Source organism: Bactrocera dorsalis, chromosome 1 (assembly GCF_023373825.1).
Source record: "Bactrocera dorsalis isolate Fly_Bdor chromosome 1, ASM2337382v1, whole genome shotgun sequence".
Lineage (NCBI taxonomy): Eukaryota > Metazoa > Arthropoda > Insecta > Diptera > Tephritidae > Bactrocera > Bactrocera dorsalis.
Window position 1 is genome coordinate 55,799,408 of NC_064303.1, and position 19,898 is coordinate 55,819,305.

General features: G+C 37.3%; 1 protein-coding gene across 3 annotated transcripts in view; it reads right to left on the minus strand.

Moving 5' to 3' along the window:
- LOC125780337 (ionotropic receptor 75a) overlaps nucleotides 1–19,898 on the minus strand; it is a 1,012,909-nt gene that overhangs the window by 653,202 nt on the left and 339,809 nt on the right. Inside the window, exons 1-3 of one of the 3 annotated variants that reach the window (XM_049462534.1) lie at nucleotides 16,550–16,597; nucleotides 16,117–16,489; nucleotides 8,041–8,913 (exon numbers count right to left, since the gene is read on the minus strand). In XM_049462534.1, coding sequence (XP_049318491.1) covers nucleotides 8,041–8,913; nucleotides 16,117–16,128 — 885 coding nt within the window. In that variant the 5' untranslated portion in view covers nucleotides 16,129–16,489; nucleotides 16,550–16,597. Of the gene's footprint in view, nucleotides 1–8,040; nucleotides 8,914–12,591; nucleotides 16,052–16,116; nucleotides 16,490–16,549; nucleotides 16,598–19,898 lie in introns of those variants that run through there. The other 2 variants (XM_049462533.1, XM_049462532.1) reach the window with 2 other exon arrangements.

Consider the following 19,898-nt stretch of genomic DNA (forward strand, 5'->3'; position numbering starts at 1 on the left):
TGAAAACTCCAAAAATGAATGAATTAAACTAAGGAAGCAGATCAATTGAATGATAAATTCCAATGTACATAAATCGGTATTCGTCAACACGCTAAATCACTTTCACTAAATAACTCACTTTTTAAAACAAAATATATCAATATATCAGTAAAGCAAGGCGGATTTTTATTGCCCTCTAAATTTTGCGAGTTCGATTGCAAAGCAAAATTGACGTTTAATTTAATTTGTGTTTGTTTCATAAAACTGCCATTTCCATAAACCAAAAATAGCACGTAACACAACCAAAATTACCATATAACTGCTGCAGCAAGAACAACCAATGTCGTGATAGGTGGAAAATGAGATTATGGTGGATTAACAACCAAAATAATTAAAGATTGTAAGGGAGGTACCACGTCCCCTTTTTCGATAACGCCAAGCTTTATGGGTGAGAATGGTGTTGTTTCCTATAGCTCTATACCAATTTTCATGTTCCTACCTTAAACACTTTTGAAGATATTCACCTTAAAAAGTTCAGTTTGTATGGGAGGTGCCACGCCCCCTTTTCCGATTATCCCTTCTTTTATGTGTAAGAAGGCTTTTGATACCATATAGGTCTATACCAATTTTCAGGTCCCTACCTTGAACCCTTCTTCCCTTCACAGATATTCTGCTTAAAAAATTTAGTTTGTATGGGAGGTACCATACCACGCCCCCTTATTCGATAGCCACCGGTTTTATAGGTGAGAGTGGTGTTGTTATCCTGTAGCTCTGTACCAATTTTCATGTTCCTACCTTAAACACTTTTGAAGATATTTGACTTGAAAAATTCAATTTGTATGGGAGGTGCCACGCCCCCTTAATATTTTATTCTGATTTTAAGACATGACCTGCGCGTGGTAATAACAAACAAATCCCCCAAAGGAAGTATTTCATTTGGTTCAGCCGTTTTCGAGTTTTAGCGTTACAACTATACACCATTTCATTTTTATATAAAGGGTGATTTTTTAAGAGCTTGATAACTTTTTTTTAAAAAAAAACGCATAAAATTTGCAAAATCTCATCGGTTCTTTATTTGAAACGTTAGATTGGTTCATGACATTTACTTTTTGAAGATAATTTCATTTAAATGTTGACCGCGGCTGCGTCTTAGGTGGTCCATTCGGAAAGTCCAATTTTGGGCAACTTTTTCGAGCATTTCGGCCGGAATAGCCCGAATTTCTTCGGAAATGTTGTCTTCCAAAGCTGGAATAGTTGCTGGCTTATTTCTGTAGACTTTAGACTTGACTTAGCCCCACAAAAAATAGTCTAAAGGCGTTAAATCGCATGATCTTGGTGGCCAACTTACGGGTCCATTTCTTGAGATGAATTGTTGTCCGAAGTTTTCCCTCAAAATGGCCATAGAATCGCGAGCTGTGTGGCATGTAGCGCCATCTTGTTGAAACCACATGTCAACCAAGTTCAGTTCTTCCATTTTTGGCAACAAAAAGTTTGTTAGCATCGAACGATAGCGATCGCCATTCACCGTAACGTTGCGTCCAACAGCATCTTTGAAAAAATACGGTCCAATGATTCCACCAGCGTACAAACCACACCAAACAGTGCATTTTTCGGGATGCATGGGCAGTTCTTGAACGGCTTCTGGTTGCTCTTCACCCCAAATGCGGCAATTTTGCTTATTTACGTAGCCATTCAACCAGAAATGAGCCTCATCGCTGAACAAAATTTGTCGATAAAAAAGCCGAAAACCGAACACTGATTTTGGTAATAAAATTCAATGATTTGCAAGCGTTGCTCGTTAGTAAGTCTATTCATGATGAAATGTCAAAGCATACTGAGCATCTTTCTCTTTGACACCATGTCTGAAATCCCACGTGATCTGTCAAATACTAATGCATGAAAATCCTAACCTCAAAAAAATCACCCGTTATATAGATTGTCTCCAAAAGTCGAAAAATCTACACATTTTATACAATGATGAACCATTGAGGCACAAATTTTCAAATATATAAAAAAAAAAAAAGTAAAATCAAAACAGAAATTAAGGGATCACAATACTCCCAATGCGATACATTTACGCACCTATGCTTACAAAGCTAAAGTCGCTTTTATCGCATCTAACCAAGCGCTTCTCATATGGGAGAGTTATGCAAATCAGCTATACAAAGCTTCAAATTAAGTATACAAAATTATTTACCCCACGAATCGAAGTCGTTCGCAATTACCGGCCACTCTCTCGCAAGATCCATCTATTGGCACAGCCCTAACTCCAGGGCTAAGGAGTACCCATTCTGGCCATATCTGAGCCAGGCGTGGAGTTACTATACTTCATAAGCCGATAATAAATAAAGTCCATACATAATACAAAAAAGGCATATAATAAACTTCCGGTATGCCAAACCGATAAAAAATAAATTGTAAATAGCAGCTAATAAAATTAATAAAAGCAAAGAACACTTTGGTATAATAATACAAAAAGTCGTCAAAGCACGCAAACTCAATTATTACCTCAAGCACCAATATTTACACCAAATACAATTGGCTATCAGATTATATATGTATATAAAACTAGGCAAAATATTCGCCTAGGGGGCCCAGGATGTTTAAATGAGTTAAGCATCCACCCCCTCTACTCGGTAAAACTGGCGCATCCTAATGCTACATCGTCATTCACCACAGCTGATGACACTTCAACGCAACTCACCACACCTGTGCTCTTACCCACTAAACAAAAAGGATAGACAACAGGAAAGAAGGCTACAATTCGTCACCTGCAGTTCGCATCAACATTCGTTCTGCACAAATTCGTATTCAACTTTCATTGCATTGTACCAATCGCCAGAAAGTTCACTTGATAACGCCTCACCTACTGTATCAGGTACTTTAATATTGTCATACGTCAACAAGCTTAAGTAATTTTGCTGGTTTTTCGGTCTACCGCATCCACCAGTACGAATTAATTTAGGTCTACCTGGCCCACGTTTAAGCGGAGTTGGTTCAGGTTCAGCAGACTCGAAATCGTCATCACTTTTCTCTGGCTGCATGCCACCATTATCCACAACTTTATCTTCGTTCGCGTTATCATTTGCCTCATCAACTTGAATGACAGGTACATGAGCCATCTGCTCATCATCGGAAACGTGAACATGTATCGGATTCAATACGTCTAAAATTAGCTCATGCTGTTGCTTGTGTTGCGTTTGCTCGATGAAGTATACATCCCTACTAACAATTAAACGCTTTGCTTCTTTATCGTACAATCTATACGCCTTTGAAGTGTCAGAATATCCTACCATAACATATTCTTTACCCTTTGGCTTGAATTTGTCTCGCTGCCGTTTATCAAGTGCCACTGCAAATGATCCAAACGCTCTTAAATGCGCCACCGTTGGCTTATGCCCATGCCATGCTTCATAAGGCGTTACACTATCTAACGCTTTGGTTGGAGAACGATTCCTCAAATACGCGGACGTAGATACCGCTTCACCCCATAACGACTGTTCGGGACCTGCACCCAGCAACATACACCTTGCCATTTCAAGTAGAGTGCGATTTAACCTCTCAGCAGCACCAATTTGCTGTGGCGTATACGGGACCGTAAGTTGCCGTAAAATGCCATTCGCTTTTAAATATTCATCAAAAATATTGTTGACAAACTCTGTCCCATTGTCGCTTCTTAATATCTTTAATTTCTCCCCAGATTGACGCTCTGCCATTGCTTTAAATTCCTTGAATTTTTCGAACACCTCGCTTTTGTGCCGTAAAAAATACACGAATATATGTGTTTTATCATCCATGAAGGTTAAGAAGTATCGGGCTCCACCGATCGATGCAACATTTACCGGACCGCAAACATCAGTATGCACCACCCCCAATACATCGGCTGCATAATTTTGTGAGCTACTATATGGCCGCTGAGTGCATTTACTCGACATGCACAAAGCGCAGTTGACATCAGTCGGTATGTTAATCGGAAGTCCAAACACCATCTGCTTATTACTAAGCTGCCGTAAACTTGCGAAATTCAGATGGCCAAATCGATTATGCCACTTCATCACGTCGTCAGCAATTTTCTTCGCAAAGAACAATTTATTTTTATTTATTTCAATTAAATATAAATCTCTGACCTTTTGTGCACATAATATTATTCCTCTGTGCTTGTCGAAGATCTTCGCCGTGTTTCCTTTGAATTTGACAATGTAGCCACTGTTAACTGCTCTGGCAACTGACACAAAGTTGCACTGTAAACCCGGCACGAACAAAACATCTACGAGAGTCACATTAAACTCGTTTGTTCTCAATCGAACAATACCTTTGCCTTTTGCTAATATTTTGTGTTCCGCCGCTAACATAATTGATTCTTCACACGGCTCGAACTCATCAAACATGTTGCGGTTACAACATAAGTGTGAAGAAGCGCCTCTCTCAACGCACCAAACATCGTTGTGTAAAATTCTGCTACTAACAGCAGCAAACAGTCCGTTTCTTGTTACATTTTGATGCGAAGATTTTTCTCGATCTTTTTCTTTACATTGTGCAGCGAAATGACCTTTTTTGCCACAACTGTAACATTTTAAATTTGATTTTTTGCTATTGTCATTGCGTTTGCTTGCGGTACTTGCGCTATCGTTCGATTTTGCATGTTCAAAATATTTTTTTCTTGCGTTTGTGTTTGCGTGTGCTACGAAAGCTTGCACGCTACCCTCGGTATGCTCAGACTGGCATGTTTTACGTCGCTCGCCTTCTTCTATTAACTTAATTTTAACAGCAGTGAGATTTGGTAGCTCATCGCGAGACTCCAATGCAACCACCAAACTCTCAAATGATTTCGGTAAACGTGCAAAAAGCATAATAACGAATAAATCATGCTGGAGACATACTCCACTGCGACTGCCGTGAACTTGCAAACGTATTGCTGGACACACTCACCGCCATTCATTCGCATTCCAAGTAACTGCTTGAACAAAGTTACCTTTCTCACAGGCCCTTTTGGTCTATGCACTTCTTGTAGACATTTCCACGCCTCATTCGCCGATTTGCAGTTTTTAATGTGGCTTATCTGCATAGGCGTAATGCTGAGGATTATTGTTGCTTTTGCCTTATCATCTTTTGCCTTCCACAGCAACACAGCTTTTGCATCGGCACCTTCTTTTGGAGCGGGCAATTCTCCGCACGTAACAGGCCACAACTCTTGATGGACAAGCACACTTTGTAGCTGCAAGTTCCATGAGTCATAATTGGACTCATCCAATTTTTCTATGTTAAAAAGCGACGAACTCATATTTTTATTAATTACTTAACGCGAATTACTAGGTTCCCAGGAATTTGCACCTGGGCCCATAACCTGTTGGATTTCTTACTTTTGCACTGCACGGATCTAAGAAAAAACGCTTTGAAATGTTCAATTCAAAATGGCAAGAAGATGTAGTTTATTCAAAAGTTAAAATGCTAGTGAAAGAATGTTCTGGGTTTAGGGTTTCTTACAATACTAAAAATCAGGTTTACTCAAAAATGTAAGTTGCTAAAGAGTTGCATTTCAACATATACAAAAGTTGTAAATTGGCATAACCAAATAGGGTACCATGATCGTTTACATACAAACACACATTTATATAAATACATGAATAAACGTTTTTGATATCGTATTACCTAAATATTAAATTGATTTCTTGAGTTATGCCGCAGCGTTGACAGTAATAACACTGTGGAACATTTTTGGGATTATTGTCTGGGGGGTGAGAAATTCCAAGTCAGGGTGAAGGTACTAGGTCAGTATAGTAAAACTCTCAAAGAGTTTGGCGTTCGCATGTGTCAGTTTTTTTATGACCTTTTAAATTTTTTCCTTATCTTGATGTTTTTTCGTGAACCACTTGTCCGATTTTGATGAAACAAATTTAGAAAAATTAAGAATTACAATTTCTATTTGTTTTTATTCAAAAAAGTGTCATTTATCACCTTTTTATACATTTTTTTACACAATATTTATTAAAATAAATAAATAAAATAAAAATAAAATATTATAAAAGTGTTTACTTTATTTTTTTAGTAGTTTATGGCCAGAAAAAAAATTAGAAAAATACAAGCAGTATCGCTGAAGCTCAGTGATTAATCGAGGATTACACCGGATCTCACATTCCAATCCCGTCAATAACGCCATTATATTATTAAAAATAAAAAAAAAGCTTTTTTTTGGCATTTTGTCGCATTTCTTCGAACTCTTTAAAAGCGTCGTCTGCGAATCTAATGGCTTCTGCGAGATCTTCATCAGGCGATTGTAATTGCCGGCTGAGAGGTAGAACGACTGCATTTACGGATTGCATTATGAAGCAGGAAATTTGGAATTCTGCAGTAGAAATCGCAGTGACGAGCTGAGAGACCGTAGTTGAAGTCTCTGGATCCTTCCAAGTTACGATTCTTTCTAAAGATTTAATCACGAACGGATGCAATTCGATGTATGTCGATACGGCCTCATGGCTTTCAACCCATCTTGTTGGGCATACAGATTTCAGTTTTTGTTTTCGACATTTATTTCTAGACTTCTCAATTTCGCTTTTCAACACTTCCAATCGTTTCTGGTGGCACCACCTACCTAAAAGCTTGATCTCTTGTTGACATTTCGTAAAAATTGTAACACAATTGGATAACTACAATCAGTAGCTTTTGGTCATCGGTCTTAAAATGCATTTTGAACAAAGATATTAAATTTTTTTTAAACTTGGGAAAATGTTTACTGAAGCATTTCAAATGATGAAAAAAGATCAGTGCATATTACGTAGTAATGTGCATGAGTGGTTTAAGCGATTCCAAGAAGGTCGTGAGGACGAGAGCCATCACCGAAAAAAAATCCTCTTCAGAAGTCAAAAATTAAGACATTGGTGATTTGTTTTTACGATTCTGAGGGTATTGTACAACGACAGTTCGTCACACCTGGCCAAACGATTAATGCTGTGTTTTACCTTGGTGTTATAAAGCGTCTTTTGTCACACATTCGTCGTGCCTGACCACAATACCGTGAAGCAGGGTCCTGGCGCCTGTTGCGTCGGGTCATCGGTCGACGCTTGTCACTGATTTTTTGACAAAAAACTCCATATTAATTATTAATCACTCACCCTACTCACCTTACCTATTCGGAAAACTTCATTTGCCCATGAAAGGGCACTGGTTTCAGCACATTTCAACTATCCAAAAGGCGACGACCGATATTCTCAAGAGCATTCCGAAAAATGACCTTAAACACTCATTTGAAATGCTAATTGACCGGGCTAAACGCTATATCGAAGAACAAGGAAACTACTTTGAATAAAAAAATATAACTTAGAAAAATATTAATTTTTTGCTGTTTTTTTTAACAGTCATGTTTCTTTTGCGCTAGACCTTGTATTAGATAAAAATAAAGTAAAACACTCTCGACTGTTTGTTGTCGAGAGTTTTCATTTACTTTAATACGACAAGGCCAGCGGATATACAAACTAATAATTAGATAAAAAATAGTTTAACGACGTTTGAAATAATATTACGAAAGAAGCTTGGTTGCGAAAATATTCATCAACATGTTCTTTTTTTGTAATATTGTATATCATGCGCATTATTATGCACCCATGCGCACTATAACCTGCCCCTGCACACCATTTTACGTAGTACGAGGGCTGCTATATATATTTCTGGCCTAATAATGAAAATAGGCATATTTCCAATGGTTGCCTAGTTCAGAAATACATATACATATGTGTATAGCAGCCTATGTATATGGTCAACTTTACAAGCTCCTCACTATCACGTGCATAATTATTTGTCAAGTTGAATAACTAACTCATTCTTTTCAACAGTATAATATGATTTTTCGCAATTCAACTATCCTTTTACCCATTTTTGTGCACAAGACATAACGTGTCCTATAATAACTGAATTTTCGCGAGGGAACCCCCCCTCCCCCACAAAAAAAAAAAATTTCTGAATCCGCAACTGATTATAATTAAAGTAATAAAATTAAACTGAGATATGATATTTTAATATTTGTTGATATATAACTTAAAAACAAACATTTAGAAGTGCATGACTTACTTTGAATAAAACCTTATAGTATCCTATATCCTCAAAAGATACTTTAAGTGAACTGGTAATTATTTCATCTATATTCGCTGGTCCTTGTAAAGAGGAAGATAATAATCCAGAAACAACTGAAGACGTGTAGTAATTATATATTAAAAGAGTATTTATAAAAATCACAAAATATAATATTCTTATCGCAGATGATCGCGAAAGAGAAATTATGCTTTGCTGACAAATAGCGGCTATGATGATTAAAAAAATATTGCTGACGGGTAATGTGTCTCTTAAATCAGAACTGTAATAATCATTTGTGTATTCACCAAATGTTCTTTTATGTTCTTCTTGTGTTAACTCAGTTTGTACATGTTGCAGACACCTTGCATCCAGTAATTGTTTATTATTCTTCAATTGCAATTTTAAATTTACATTACTTAGAAGCCAGTATACTAAGGATATAACTGCAAATAACCATATAATTGCAAGCCAAACGTCTCTTTTAAGCGGAATCAAAAAATTGTCCCCTTTTATTTGGAAACTTAGTTCCGATGCATACGCTCGGTATATAAATGCAGTTTCAAATTTCCAACCTTGATGTATTATATCAAAATCTGAGAAACGGTTAAGTCGATTAAATATGCCGGAAGCTCCAACATCAGCTTCGTTCCGAGCCATAATACCCAAAAAACCAAGCCTGTAGCTTGTGTTAGCCAACTTGCCTGCCCAGCCACGAGCAACACGAAATTCAATTCTGAAGTTGATATGATCCTTTAATATTTGAACCAGCTCATAATAATACTTCGTAAACGCGGAAATACCACTTTGTTTTCCAGGATCAGAAAGTAACGAAAATATTTTAATGTTGCTAATCACGTCATTTACATCAATCTGCAATTAATAAAATTAATTTTTTCGTATCGAAATCACTGGATGAAAGCTAAGAGTTTTTACTATGCAATGTACTTAAGATTTAAATTCATAACATCATATACTTGTAGTATGATTCTTACATATAATATGAATATTTAAATATACTTTTTATGTGAATAGAGTATATATATATATGGTAAAAACTATTTCCTTCGTACTTTCTACTTAAAACTTAACACTGTGGCATTGTGTCAATTAGCAAGAATTTACCAGAAACCAACTTCTGTTTCTTTGCGGAAAATGTTTTAAAAGTAAGGGAATTCCCCCAAAAAATTTGTTGCGTTAGCTAATTTTAACTTTTGATTAGTGGAAGTGAAATGGCGCCTCACGGTCAGCAAGTCTTTATTGAATAAACAGAAATATTCAGTTACGTAAGTTGCCTTTTATATTTCGGGAATTTTTCGTAAAGTTCACCGAACTTAAAAACATTCATTTCTACCAAAAAATTGAATTAGATCGTGAACATTTTCGCGCGATTACTTTTTTACAACTTTCGATGTGGATTATTTCAGCAACAGTGCATCGATGAACTTAACTAAATGTTTGGCGTTGAATCTCGATGGTAAGATTAACCCAAACGAGGTTGTAGATCACTCCAAGATGTATTTCTTCAAGGTCGTTCAAAATCAGATGTTGTTCCGGAAACTATTGATGCTGTGCGCAAACTGATATTGCAAGGTCGGCATGTGACCTATCGTAAGATGGAAACTACAGCAGACATTCAGTATTGCATGAGCATTTGATTGGATTAAATTTTTTTCACGATAGACACCACAAAATTTGTGGATCACTCGAATTGGTAAAGAGAGATGTTAAAACAAATACGATAACGGCTTCGAAGCACATCTATGATAACGGAATAGTTAATGAATCGTAGTCCGGAAAGTAATAGGACTGAATTTCTTGCGCCGCGACTGTACTTCGGAGTGTGCGTGAACCGACTGGATTCAGACGAGCAGCTAGTCGGTTGTACCCGAGCACCTGCAGAGTCAGGACAAATATTTCCTCCGGAGGTATTTCTGTGAGTTGTGCAAGTCGAAAATGCAGCGTTCGTTAGAGCAGAGGTAAGCGAGTAAATTCTGTGTGAAACTCGGTAAATCAGCGACAGAGACGTTTGATATGATCAAGCAGGCTTATCCAGAGGTTGATTTAGCAAGAAGTGATGTATTTCGGTGTGAAACTCGGTAAATCAGCGACAGAGACGATTGATATGATCAAGCAGGCTTATCCAAAGGTGGATTTAGCAAGAAGTGTATTTCGGTAGTACCAGGCTTTTTTGGAGGGTCGGGAAGAGGTCGCTGATGAATGAGCCAATCCAAAGTGAAAACGATATTTATTGTCTTTTGTGACATCGAAGGATTCGTCCACCACCATGAATTTCTTCCTCCTAGACAAACCCTCAACGACAAGTTTTACGTGGAAGTCCTCAAGAAACTCAAACGAAGAGTCAATCGGGTCCGACAAGACATCACAGGCAATTGGAAGTTTCACCACGACAACGCCCCGGCTCACTCCGCCTTTCTTGTAAACAGCTACCTAACCAAGACCGACATCCAAACGCTTTCGCAGCCGCCGTACACTTTTTTGTTTCCTTGCCTGAAAAGGGCGATGAAAGGCAAGCATTTTGAGACGACATAAGGGACTCCAGCAGCACGCACCTTGGCTCCCAAGGCTATTCCGCAGAATGCTTTCCCTAACGCCTTAAATGCTTGGAAATCGCGACGGCAGCGCTGCATTGACGCAGAGGAGACTATTTTGAAAGTTTTTAGAATTGTAACGATTGGTTCAATAAATTTTTTTAAATCGACTCAGTCCTATTCCTTTCCGGACAAACCTTATGCAGCTTTAATTGTTTAATGGCAATGATTCGATGATTAATATTTGTTTTTGTTCTCGAAATATAAAATGCAACCTAGGTATCAAAAGCGGGAAAATATGTGCGATATACAAGCGAAGTTGTTGAGAGAACACCAATAACCCAATAACGGTTTTCTATATAATTTTCTACGTATGGTATTTAAACATGAAACCCTATTTCGTTATATACCCGCCTGTTGATGATCCTAGTAGATGGCCCTTTTGAAGAGTCATCATCAATTTTGCAACTACATTCGTTGAAATAAGTTTCAATTCAAGAATTGAATTCAATTTTCTATTAGTAAATTAAATTGAAAAAATTTATTTCGGCAGATATGATTGTTTGTCAAAAATTTTCAAAGTCTAACAAAACAAAAATTCATCGAGACCGTTAATTAGACTAAAGTTGGGATAACACCCCTACCATGTAGATGATCAGCGCATAATATTCGCGTACATGCTATGTATTTAGTTATATATTGGGTTGTCAAAAAAGTCTTGCGGTATTTTCGCTAGTTGGCGCTGAAAGCGCGTAGTTCTAGTTTTATTCGTCGCATCGGGTCATGCTATTTCTTTTTAGAAAGCTCATTTCACGCGCTAACACGTGTTTGATTGATTGTCGTTTCTTTTAAGTCGTTCGTGAGTTATAGCGTCGCAAAAATGGAGAAAAATAAAGAGAAAATACGGAATATTTTACAGTACTACTACGATAAGGGCAAAAATGCATCTCAAGCCGCCAATAAAATTTGTTCAGTTTATGGACCCGATACAGTTTCCATTTCCATTGCACAACTATGGTTTCAATGTTTTCGTTCTGGTGTGGAGGTGGTCGAAAATGCGCCACGCTCCGGAAGGCCTGTCGTCGAAAATTGCGATAAAACCGCTGAATTGGTCAAAAAAGACCGGCATAGTAGTCATCAAACCGTTATAAACCATTTGAAGAAGCTTGGAGTCACTAAGAAGCTCGATGTATGGGTGCCACACGAATTGATTCAATAAAAATACCGCAAAACTTTTTTGACAACCCAATATATTACAATAATGTTGTATTCTGGAGGATTAATACAAACGAAACAGCGGGAAAAGCTAGTGAAATATTATGGAAAATACATTGTGTATTAACAGGAAAAATAATAACTATTCACATTTTCAGAAGCTAAATAATTTAAATTTGAGCATCGGAAAGATCAATTTACAAAATTTGATAACTGCCAGAAGGGTCGATCATTTTACTGCAGAGCCTGCGGTAAACAAGGGTGCCGATCTTATTGTTTTCTTCGTATGTAAAAATAATTCTTGCTCATATGCGAGCAAACCCCGTGCAGCCTGGATGATTTGCCGTTTTAGCTTTGTGATGCGTAACCTAGTGCAGTCTGGGCGTGTTTAGGTAACGTATCTTTATGACAGGCACACTAACTTTGTGTTTCAAAGTGTGGGAGGATACCTTTGACAAGTCGTGGGAGTTTAAGAACTCTACACGCGTTATTATTGCGTCGTCGGTTATTATCACCGTGTTTATTGAGACCTAGATTCTCGCCTCACCTAGAACTTGCTTTCATACTTTTTATTCACTTTTTCTACATGGCTAATTGAGCTAAGCCTCCCCAATCGTTTATCTACACTACACTACAAACACCACACACTACTCCATATGCAACACTAACACACTTCGTCACCATAACAAAACGGAAATTACGAGTTTATCCTTCCTTTTCAGTCTTTTTCTACGACCCGAATACCAAAATTTTAAAACTGATTAAAATTTGTATAAGCATTATTATTTTATTATGAAAAGTGTAGTAGGAGATCCCACCATAGTACCACCATCACCCATCGTATTACGGGATGAAAATAATTTTTATATAAAATTTATTACATTAAAATATTAATTTCGAAGAGGTTGGCTGGAAATTGTGATGCTAAGTGTAATTAATTAATAATTAAAAAACGATTTTTTTTTAAACATTACACCCACTCTCTTACGCAATAAGCTGTAGACTAATCGAAAGTATATAGCTTATAGAATATGCAAACACTGGGTTGTCTTCTTTTTCTTGGTGCAATTATTAGGTTGGCAAGTACATACAGGTAACTTAAAAATAGTGATTTGCACCTATCCACTTACGCGATAAACCTTATACCAAAATAAAGATAATTTTATTGCGAGTATAATGATATAAGGTTGGCTGCGAAAAATTGGTGCTGAATCCCGGTTGTCGATTTTTAAAAAACGAAATATTCGTGCGGCTGAATACGTGTGAAAGAGAGGTCCGAGAAACGTATTCAGTGCCATTTATTATAAATACAATAACGTTGTGATTAAAAAAAATTTTTAATTAATTTACATTATTCAAAATCTGATTCATGGGAAGAAAAACTGGCATCTTCAAGTTCTGAACATTCGTCGTCACTATTTTCTTTTTCTGTCATTTCAGCAATATCTTGTACTGTTAAAGGCGTTTGGTCCCCAATGAATCCTGTTGGTTTTAGATAATCATCAACAAACCAACCGCAGGTTTCAGGCTGTAATTTAACACATTCAGGATCCGTTGCATGCAGCCACATAGAATTGACAAAAATTGTTCTTAAAATTTTTTGTTGTAGTGATATCCAGCACGGTGGTATAGTATTTGAGTCAAAACTTTTAATTTTTTTAAAGAATTTTTCGCTGTCTTCTTTTGAAGAATAACTTTTCACAAAAATTCGATATCTCGCTTCATTTACCCTATTGCAGTTTTTTATACCATACATATTAACTGTGAACTCTTGAACTGTGTCCATTTTTTCGTTAATAAAAAGATCAGCTTCATCTGTCAATGATGAAAAAACTGTCTGATACTTTTCGTTTTTGGAAAATAATTTATATGGTTTAACTTTTCCTTTGTTGTAGAATGCAGCCGTATAATCACATCCTGTAAATGCATGGAAAGCTGGAAGACTCCGGCATAACTTGGATCCCAACTTCAACGCTAATTCAGTGCAATTAATGCACTCCAAATGTTGATTATTTTTATTTTTTGTCGCTGAATTGGCTAGCCAAATTTCAGAATGCTGAATTTTGTGAATATTTCCCAGCAAAATAACCAGAACATCGGTATCAGAGGCCTTAATTAAAATTTTCGATTCTGGTGGCGCTTTATATGCATGAAAAATCATCCTCGTATCCGCTTCTTCATGATGACATAAGTAATCAACTTCTTCACTTTTTTTTATGGAATTTTGCTGGACTTCGTAAGAGAAACACTGGTGGTCAACAGTCAAAAAAATCTTTTTATTTCCGACGATCGTTACAAAATTTTGGTTTTCCCAATACTCAGCCAAAAAGTGTACCAAGGCTGTTTTGAAACAGTAGTTTTTGAGGCTGCGCAAAAAATCTTTGGGCCTGGTTTGTTGAGGTCCAGAAATTTTATATGGAGTGTCGAATTCTTTGCGACTGTGGCGTTCAGAATCTTTGATCGACGGTGATATATAACGGTCAAAAACTAAATGTATTTCTGTAGCAGTTGTTGAACAAAGTTGAATGAGTATTGACTCCGCAACTTTTTCAAAAGTTTGTGGCATAGAAGATCCGATTAAATGCAAAAAGTAAAAACCGTCGATTATTTCAACGCTGATATTTGTCGGTTCGACCACTTCTGTTCCCGATTTTAAAGCTTTCGCTAAGGTTGATTTAGCAGTTTTAAACATTTCACCAGCACATGAGAAAAGAGCAGGTGGCAGTGGTGCTAGTGGAAAAGTTAAGCAGTGTTCCAAATTAATTCTTTTGTTTACACTAATTGCCAACAGTCGTCCAAATATATCTCGTTCCATTTTTAATAACACCCTCTTGTTTTGATCTTTATTCATCACTACTCTACTTGTGCACTCCGAAGTGAAATTCAAGATTTTGTTCCGCTTGATAGCTTTATCAAATCTTCCGGGAATTGTAGAACATTCAGTGATAAAATTTAGTTTCTGTTGTTCACCAGTTGCCTTAACGTTCAACAAAAAATCACCAACGTCTTCAGATGCTGCTTTACCCGTGGAAATGTTGAATAAATTATTTTTATCTATTGTTTCATCAAATGGATTCATTGTATCTTTTATTGCCTCAATAATACTGCCTAGGCTTTTTCTGTCTTTTTTAATCGCGCTTTTTTGCAACGAATGCGAAGTATCATATTTTTTTTAAATCGACATTTTCTTTTACAGCTGATAATATTTTCGTTCTCATGCTGTCATTGAGCGCCCATCTTTGACGCGCAGATATTGAGTCCACGGCAAGATTATCAGTCAACTGATTGCTAGCATCAGCATTGATAGTCTGCTCTAGCGTCAAGTCCACAGGTGATCGAGCAAAATTAGCTTTGGTACATACGTACGTCTGATTCCAAAGGCGCCGCGACGAAATTCCTCTACCAAAACTGAATTTTCAGTATACATCGTGATTAAATTACTAAAGTATAATACAGCCCATCTAGCGTAATTAGGCTGGCTAAAAGCAAAAAATAAGTCACACATGTTGTATATCGAGTCCATATACAGTTCAAAGTTGCTAGTACACATGCTTCTTGAAAACCGAAGAAATAAATTAATTAACTCAGAATATTGATAATAAAATTGTGCTGTTTTTCCTTTTGCACTACTTAAAGTGTCTCTGTAGTACTGCTTATATCCATTTGAAATACGATGCAATAAATCTGGTAGTTCAACTCGTTCGCTGACGTCACATGCAGCCTGATTTGATGCATTCTGTATTTGAGCTTGTAGTAATTCATCCAACGCTTCGGGAGATGCATTCGTTGTGGATAAATACTGTTCGAAATGAAGTATTTGTAATGCAGCAGCAGTTAGTGGATGTAAGCGCTTGCATCGATTAAAATGCTTGCTGTCCAAGTAGCTATTCATTGATTTGCCGGTGGATCTGCTTCTGCTTGAACTAGAATTTCCACTAATCCACTAGAATCGATATATTTCCCTATCGTTTTGAAGAAAGCAATGTCCATGTGAAATGCTCCTAAATTTACAAAAACTTTGTCAAAATTAGGCCTCTCTTTTTCTTGAATCTGCATAGCCATTTTTGATATTGCTAAATCATATGTCGCGATAATATGTGGTTGGCTACACTTTTCAGCTATTTCGTTCGCTATGATTAATGGTTCCTTAACGATTGCGTAAGATGTCGGAGAATTATTTATCGGAGATAGATACTCGATCTTTTGCTGTTTACTCCCATCACTTTATGTCATACAGTTATAGCCTAACCACATTGGAACTGAATTTATTCGAGATAATGACATTAGGAAACTGATAAATAATACTAACCGTGTCATGCATAGTATCTCTTCCGGAAGTGGTGTCGACGAAGCGATCGAAGTTGTCAAATGCTACGTGCGTACAGTGTTCATTCGATGATTTGATGCCGGTTGGTATTACATTATTATCTTATTATCCATCCCTTGAGCCATGGAGTGTTGGTGGATGCTTCCAGCATGTTATCACCATGCCAGCCAGAGATTGGCACGAATGCAACAGCAGCTGGATTGTAACCGATCTTCTTGATGTATGAGGATACTTCATTCGTGATTTCCTCATAGCGATCCTCACTGTATGGTGGTTCAGACGAATCCATCTTGTTGACACCAACAATAAGTTGTTTCACATCAAGGGTGAAAGCAAGAAGAGCATGCTCACGAGTCTGAAAGAAAAAGAAAATATTTAAATAAATATGTAAATTTAATTATGTTTACTGACTTACCTTTTTCTGCTGCCGGGGTTGATCTGTGCACGTGTTGCGCACATAACCAATAATACAAAATGTCATTCATGACATACGGTGATGCCATGCCGTCAGTTTTTAATTCGCCTTAAAAATTTAACAACAGTGAATCTAAAACTGTTTTTTTTTTTTAACTATGAGGCATAACTCATGCTTATGAATTTTAAATTAATTTTTTTTTTGCAAATGCCATATTTGAAAAATATGTTTTGCTAGCAAATAACGAAGTTGCAAACCGAAAGTCTCCTTCTACAGCAGAACATGTATGCATTGCCCTTGAACTTACTGAGCAAGAAGTACTTTATTGACAAGTAAGAATTGAAAATAATTATTAAAACAAATTGTATTTAACATTTTCTTTGGTGGCAGGCCACTTTGTCGAAAACGTACGATAAACAAAACAATAACGATAACATAAATCTGATGCTAAAGGCAAAATGTTTTTATTTAATTATTATTATTTACAGCACTATGGTAATGTAAGGCAGTTCACACCACATATGGCCACCTCCACACTATGCAATATAATATAGCGTTCACACGATCAAATAATTTATGCACTTTTTCTCGCCACCCAATCAGTCTTAGATGATAGGCAAAAACAAACAACACAAAATCGTCAACGGGGTAATTTCAGGAAGATGACTCGCTACAGTACCTTGAAGAAGACTGCGGCGCTACACCGGAAGAGCGCCTACGGGAGGCACTCATAGGCAAGTACTGCGTAAACTGCCTTGCGGTCAACCACAGGGCAGCGAATTGCTCCAGCGACGCACGGTGCCGGCGCTGCAACGAGAAGCACCACACAATGCTGCACATCGGGGAAAATACCCAAGGGCCCAGGCCTCTCCAACCAGAACCGGAGGAGGGAGAATTATTTGAAACCGGAGCGGAAACACGGCTTTTCCGCCCATCACCGGGAGAAGAAACGGAAACCCGGACTTTCCGCCCCCTTCTGCAACACGAACGTCGCTCGCACAATTGCCGTCAGCACCGCCGCCAAGCGCACAACCCGACCAGACTGGAGACCAGGTCTCTCCATCTTCACCGGGCTAGCTCCTTTAGAGCCGGGCTAACGGATCGAGCCAGCATATTGACTCCTTCCTTGCTGCCAACGACAGCCATTTCACCCACGGCGGTTGTAAAGATCGAGGCAAGAGGACGCCTACATCTAGTGAGGGCTCTCATAGACGCCTGCGCACCTACATCGCTAATTGCGCGCGATCTCGCAAGGGAACTGCAACTAGTGCAGACTCATGTCGGTGGTCAACACGGCTGCCTCTTAGTACTGCGAGGCAGACACGGGACGAATGCCCGCATATCCACGCATGCAAGGGTAATGCATGATTATATGCGGATCAGCCCGGCCACCACGTTGGACTCCGACATAGCAGCCCCGTACACACACATAAAACTAGCGGATCCCAACTTTTACAAGTCGACGCCGATACGTTTGGTGCTCGGCGCAGATGTCTACTCCCGCATCATGACCAACAAGTCATGCCACAAATGTCTGGACAGCTTCTCGCGCAGGGCTCCATTTTCGGCTGGGTGCTTTCGGGTACGGCCCGGTGCTATATATAAAAAATATATGTTATGGTTATGTTTTAGAGAGTATGAAAAAACCGTATTCATAAATCGATACACACTAGCGTATAGTTTCTAGTATACTGACTATACATATATACATTTGTAGGTATGTAAGTCTATAAGTGTCCAACCCTAGTTTATCGACGTTACTAATGGTAAAAATTTGAATCTTGGTGATTATATTCGTAAATTAAGTAAGTAAATTGAGAATATTATATAATAAAATTGTTAAATTATATGATAGAAATAAAGTTTGCGGAAAATTTTTTTTTTTCATTTTTGAAAATTTTTTTTTTATATTATTTTTTTAATAAAAAAAAAATATAAAAAAAATCGGTCCACTCCGGGATTAGCAGGGATAGTTGTCAAATTAAATGAAGTTTTTTTTTTTTGAGGAAAAAAAACAAAAATGGCGAACTTTCAAAAAATGAAGAAAAAACCGATTATTTTATATAATTAATGGTGTTATATTTTTTTTGTGTATTTTTTCGAAAAGTTCATTCAAAAACAAAAATTAAAAAAAAAATGATCCCCAAAAGTCAATTCCTACAAAAGTTATGGCTATTTGAAAATAAAAAAGCATTTTTTTTGAAAAATTTATAACTTTTTTGAAGTTGGACAAAAAATTTTGAAAAAATTCTCAAAAATGTTTTTCAAAGGGTAGAAAAGATGGATAAGTTTCAGCAAAATCTAAAGGGGTCGGGTTCAAAAGTGCTCGATTTGGTATGGAAAATCCCATATATAAAAGAAAGATACACAGAGAAATAAAATACTTAAAATATTTTCCGGTCAAAAAAAAAATTAAAAACAATTAAATCAAGTTTAAGCGATTAATTATTTACTTCATCTAAAAACTCTTATTAACTTAAAAGAGTTCGCGCATATTATTAAATACGTAAAGCGTTATCTTTATTTGAAGCTACACGCTCAAAGCAAGGTGCTACAAAACTAAAGAGGGGTAAAGACATTTCTTATACAAAATTCATTGCTGAGAGTGACAGTTTGATACGATACTGCACTCGATTTTCATCTTCACCGATTCACGACAATTCGGAATCGGTCTTAGAAATCAAAAAAGATATTTTAGACAATTTCTGGACAGGTCTCCAAGCGGCATATGACGCAATCGTAGAATCTGACGACTCAGATCCACCGGAAAATTTTAAATCCTCGGCATACACCAAGTATGAACACTGCCTAGACCAGTTCGAAGACACAAAAGCAATGATTTCTGATCAACTAAAGCTATTAAGAGCAATTGCAACTACTCCACAACCGAGAGTAGAGCTGCCACAAAGACAAGCCCAAGAGGCAAGTTCAGGCATTCACCTTAAAGTGTCAGTATGCGACACAGATATATTTCATGGTGGTTATGAACAGTGGCCTTCTTTCCGGGACATGTTTACAGCTGTGTACATAAACCATCCAAAATTGTCACAAGCGCAAAAATTGTATCACCTCAGATACAAAACAAAAGGTCAGGCAGGCGTAATAGTGAAACAGTTCGCTCTCAATGACGAAAATTTTAATTTTGCTTGGGAAGCTCTAAAAGCACGTTATGAAAACGAGAGAATATTGGTCGACAAGCAAGTGACGATACTAATGAATTTACCAAAAATTCAGTAAGAAACTAGTGAAGAGTTCATAAAGCTTAAATCCACGGTTTCAAATTGTTTGTCGGTTTTATCGACACAGAATATTCCCACAGATAATTGGGACCCCATTCTGGTAAATATAT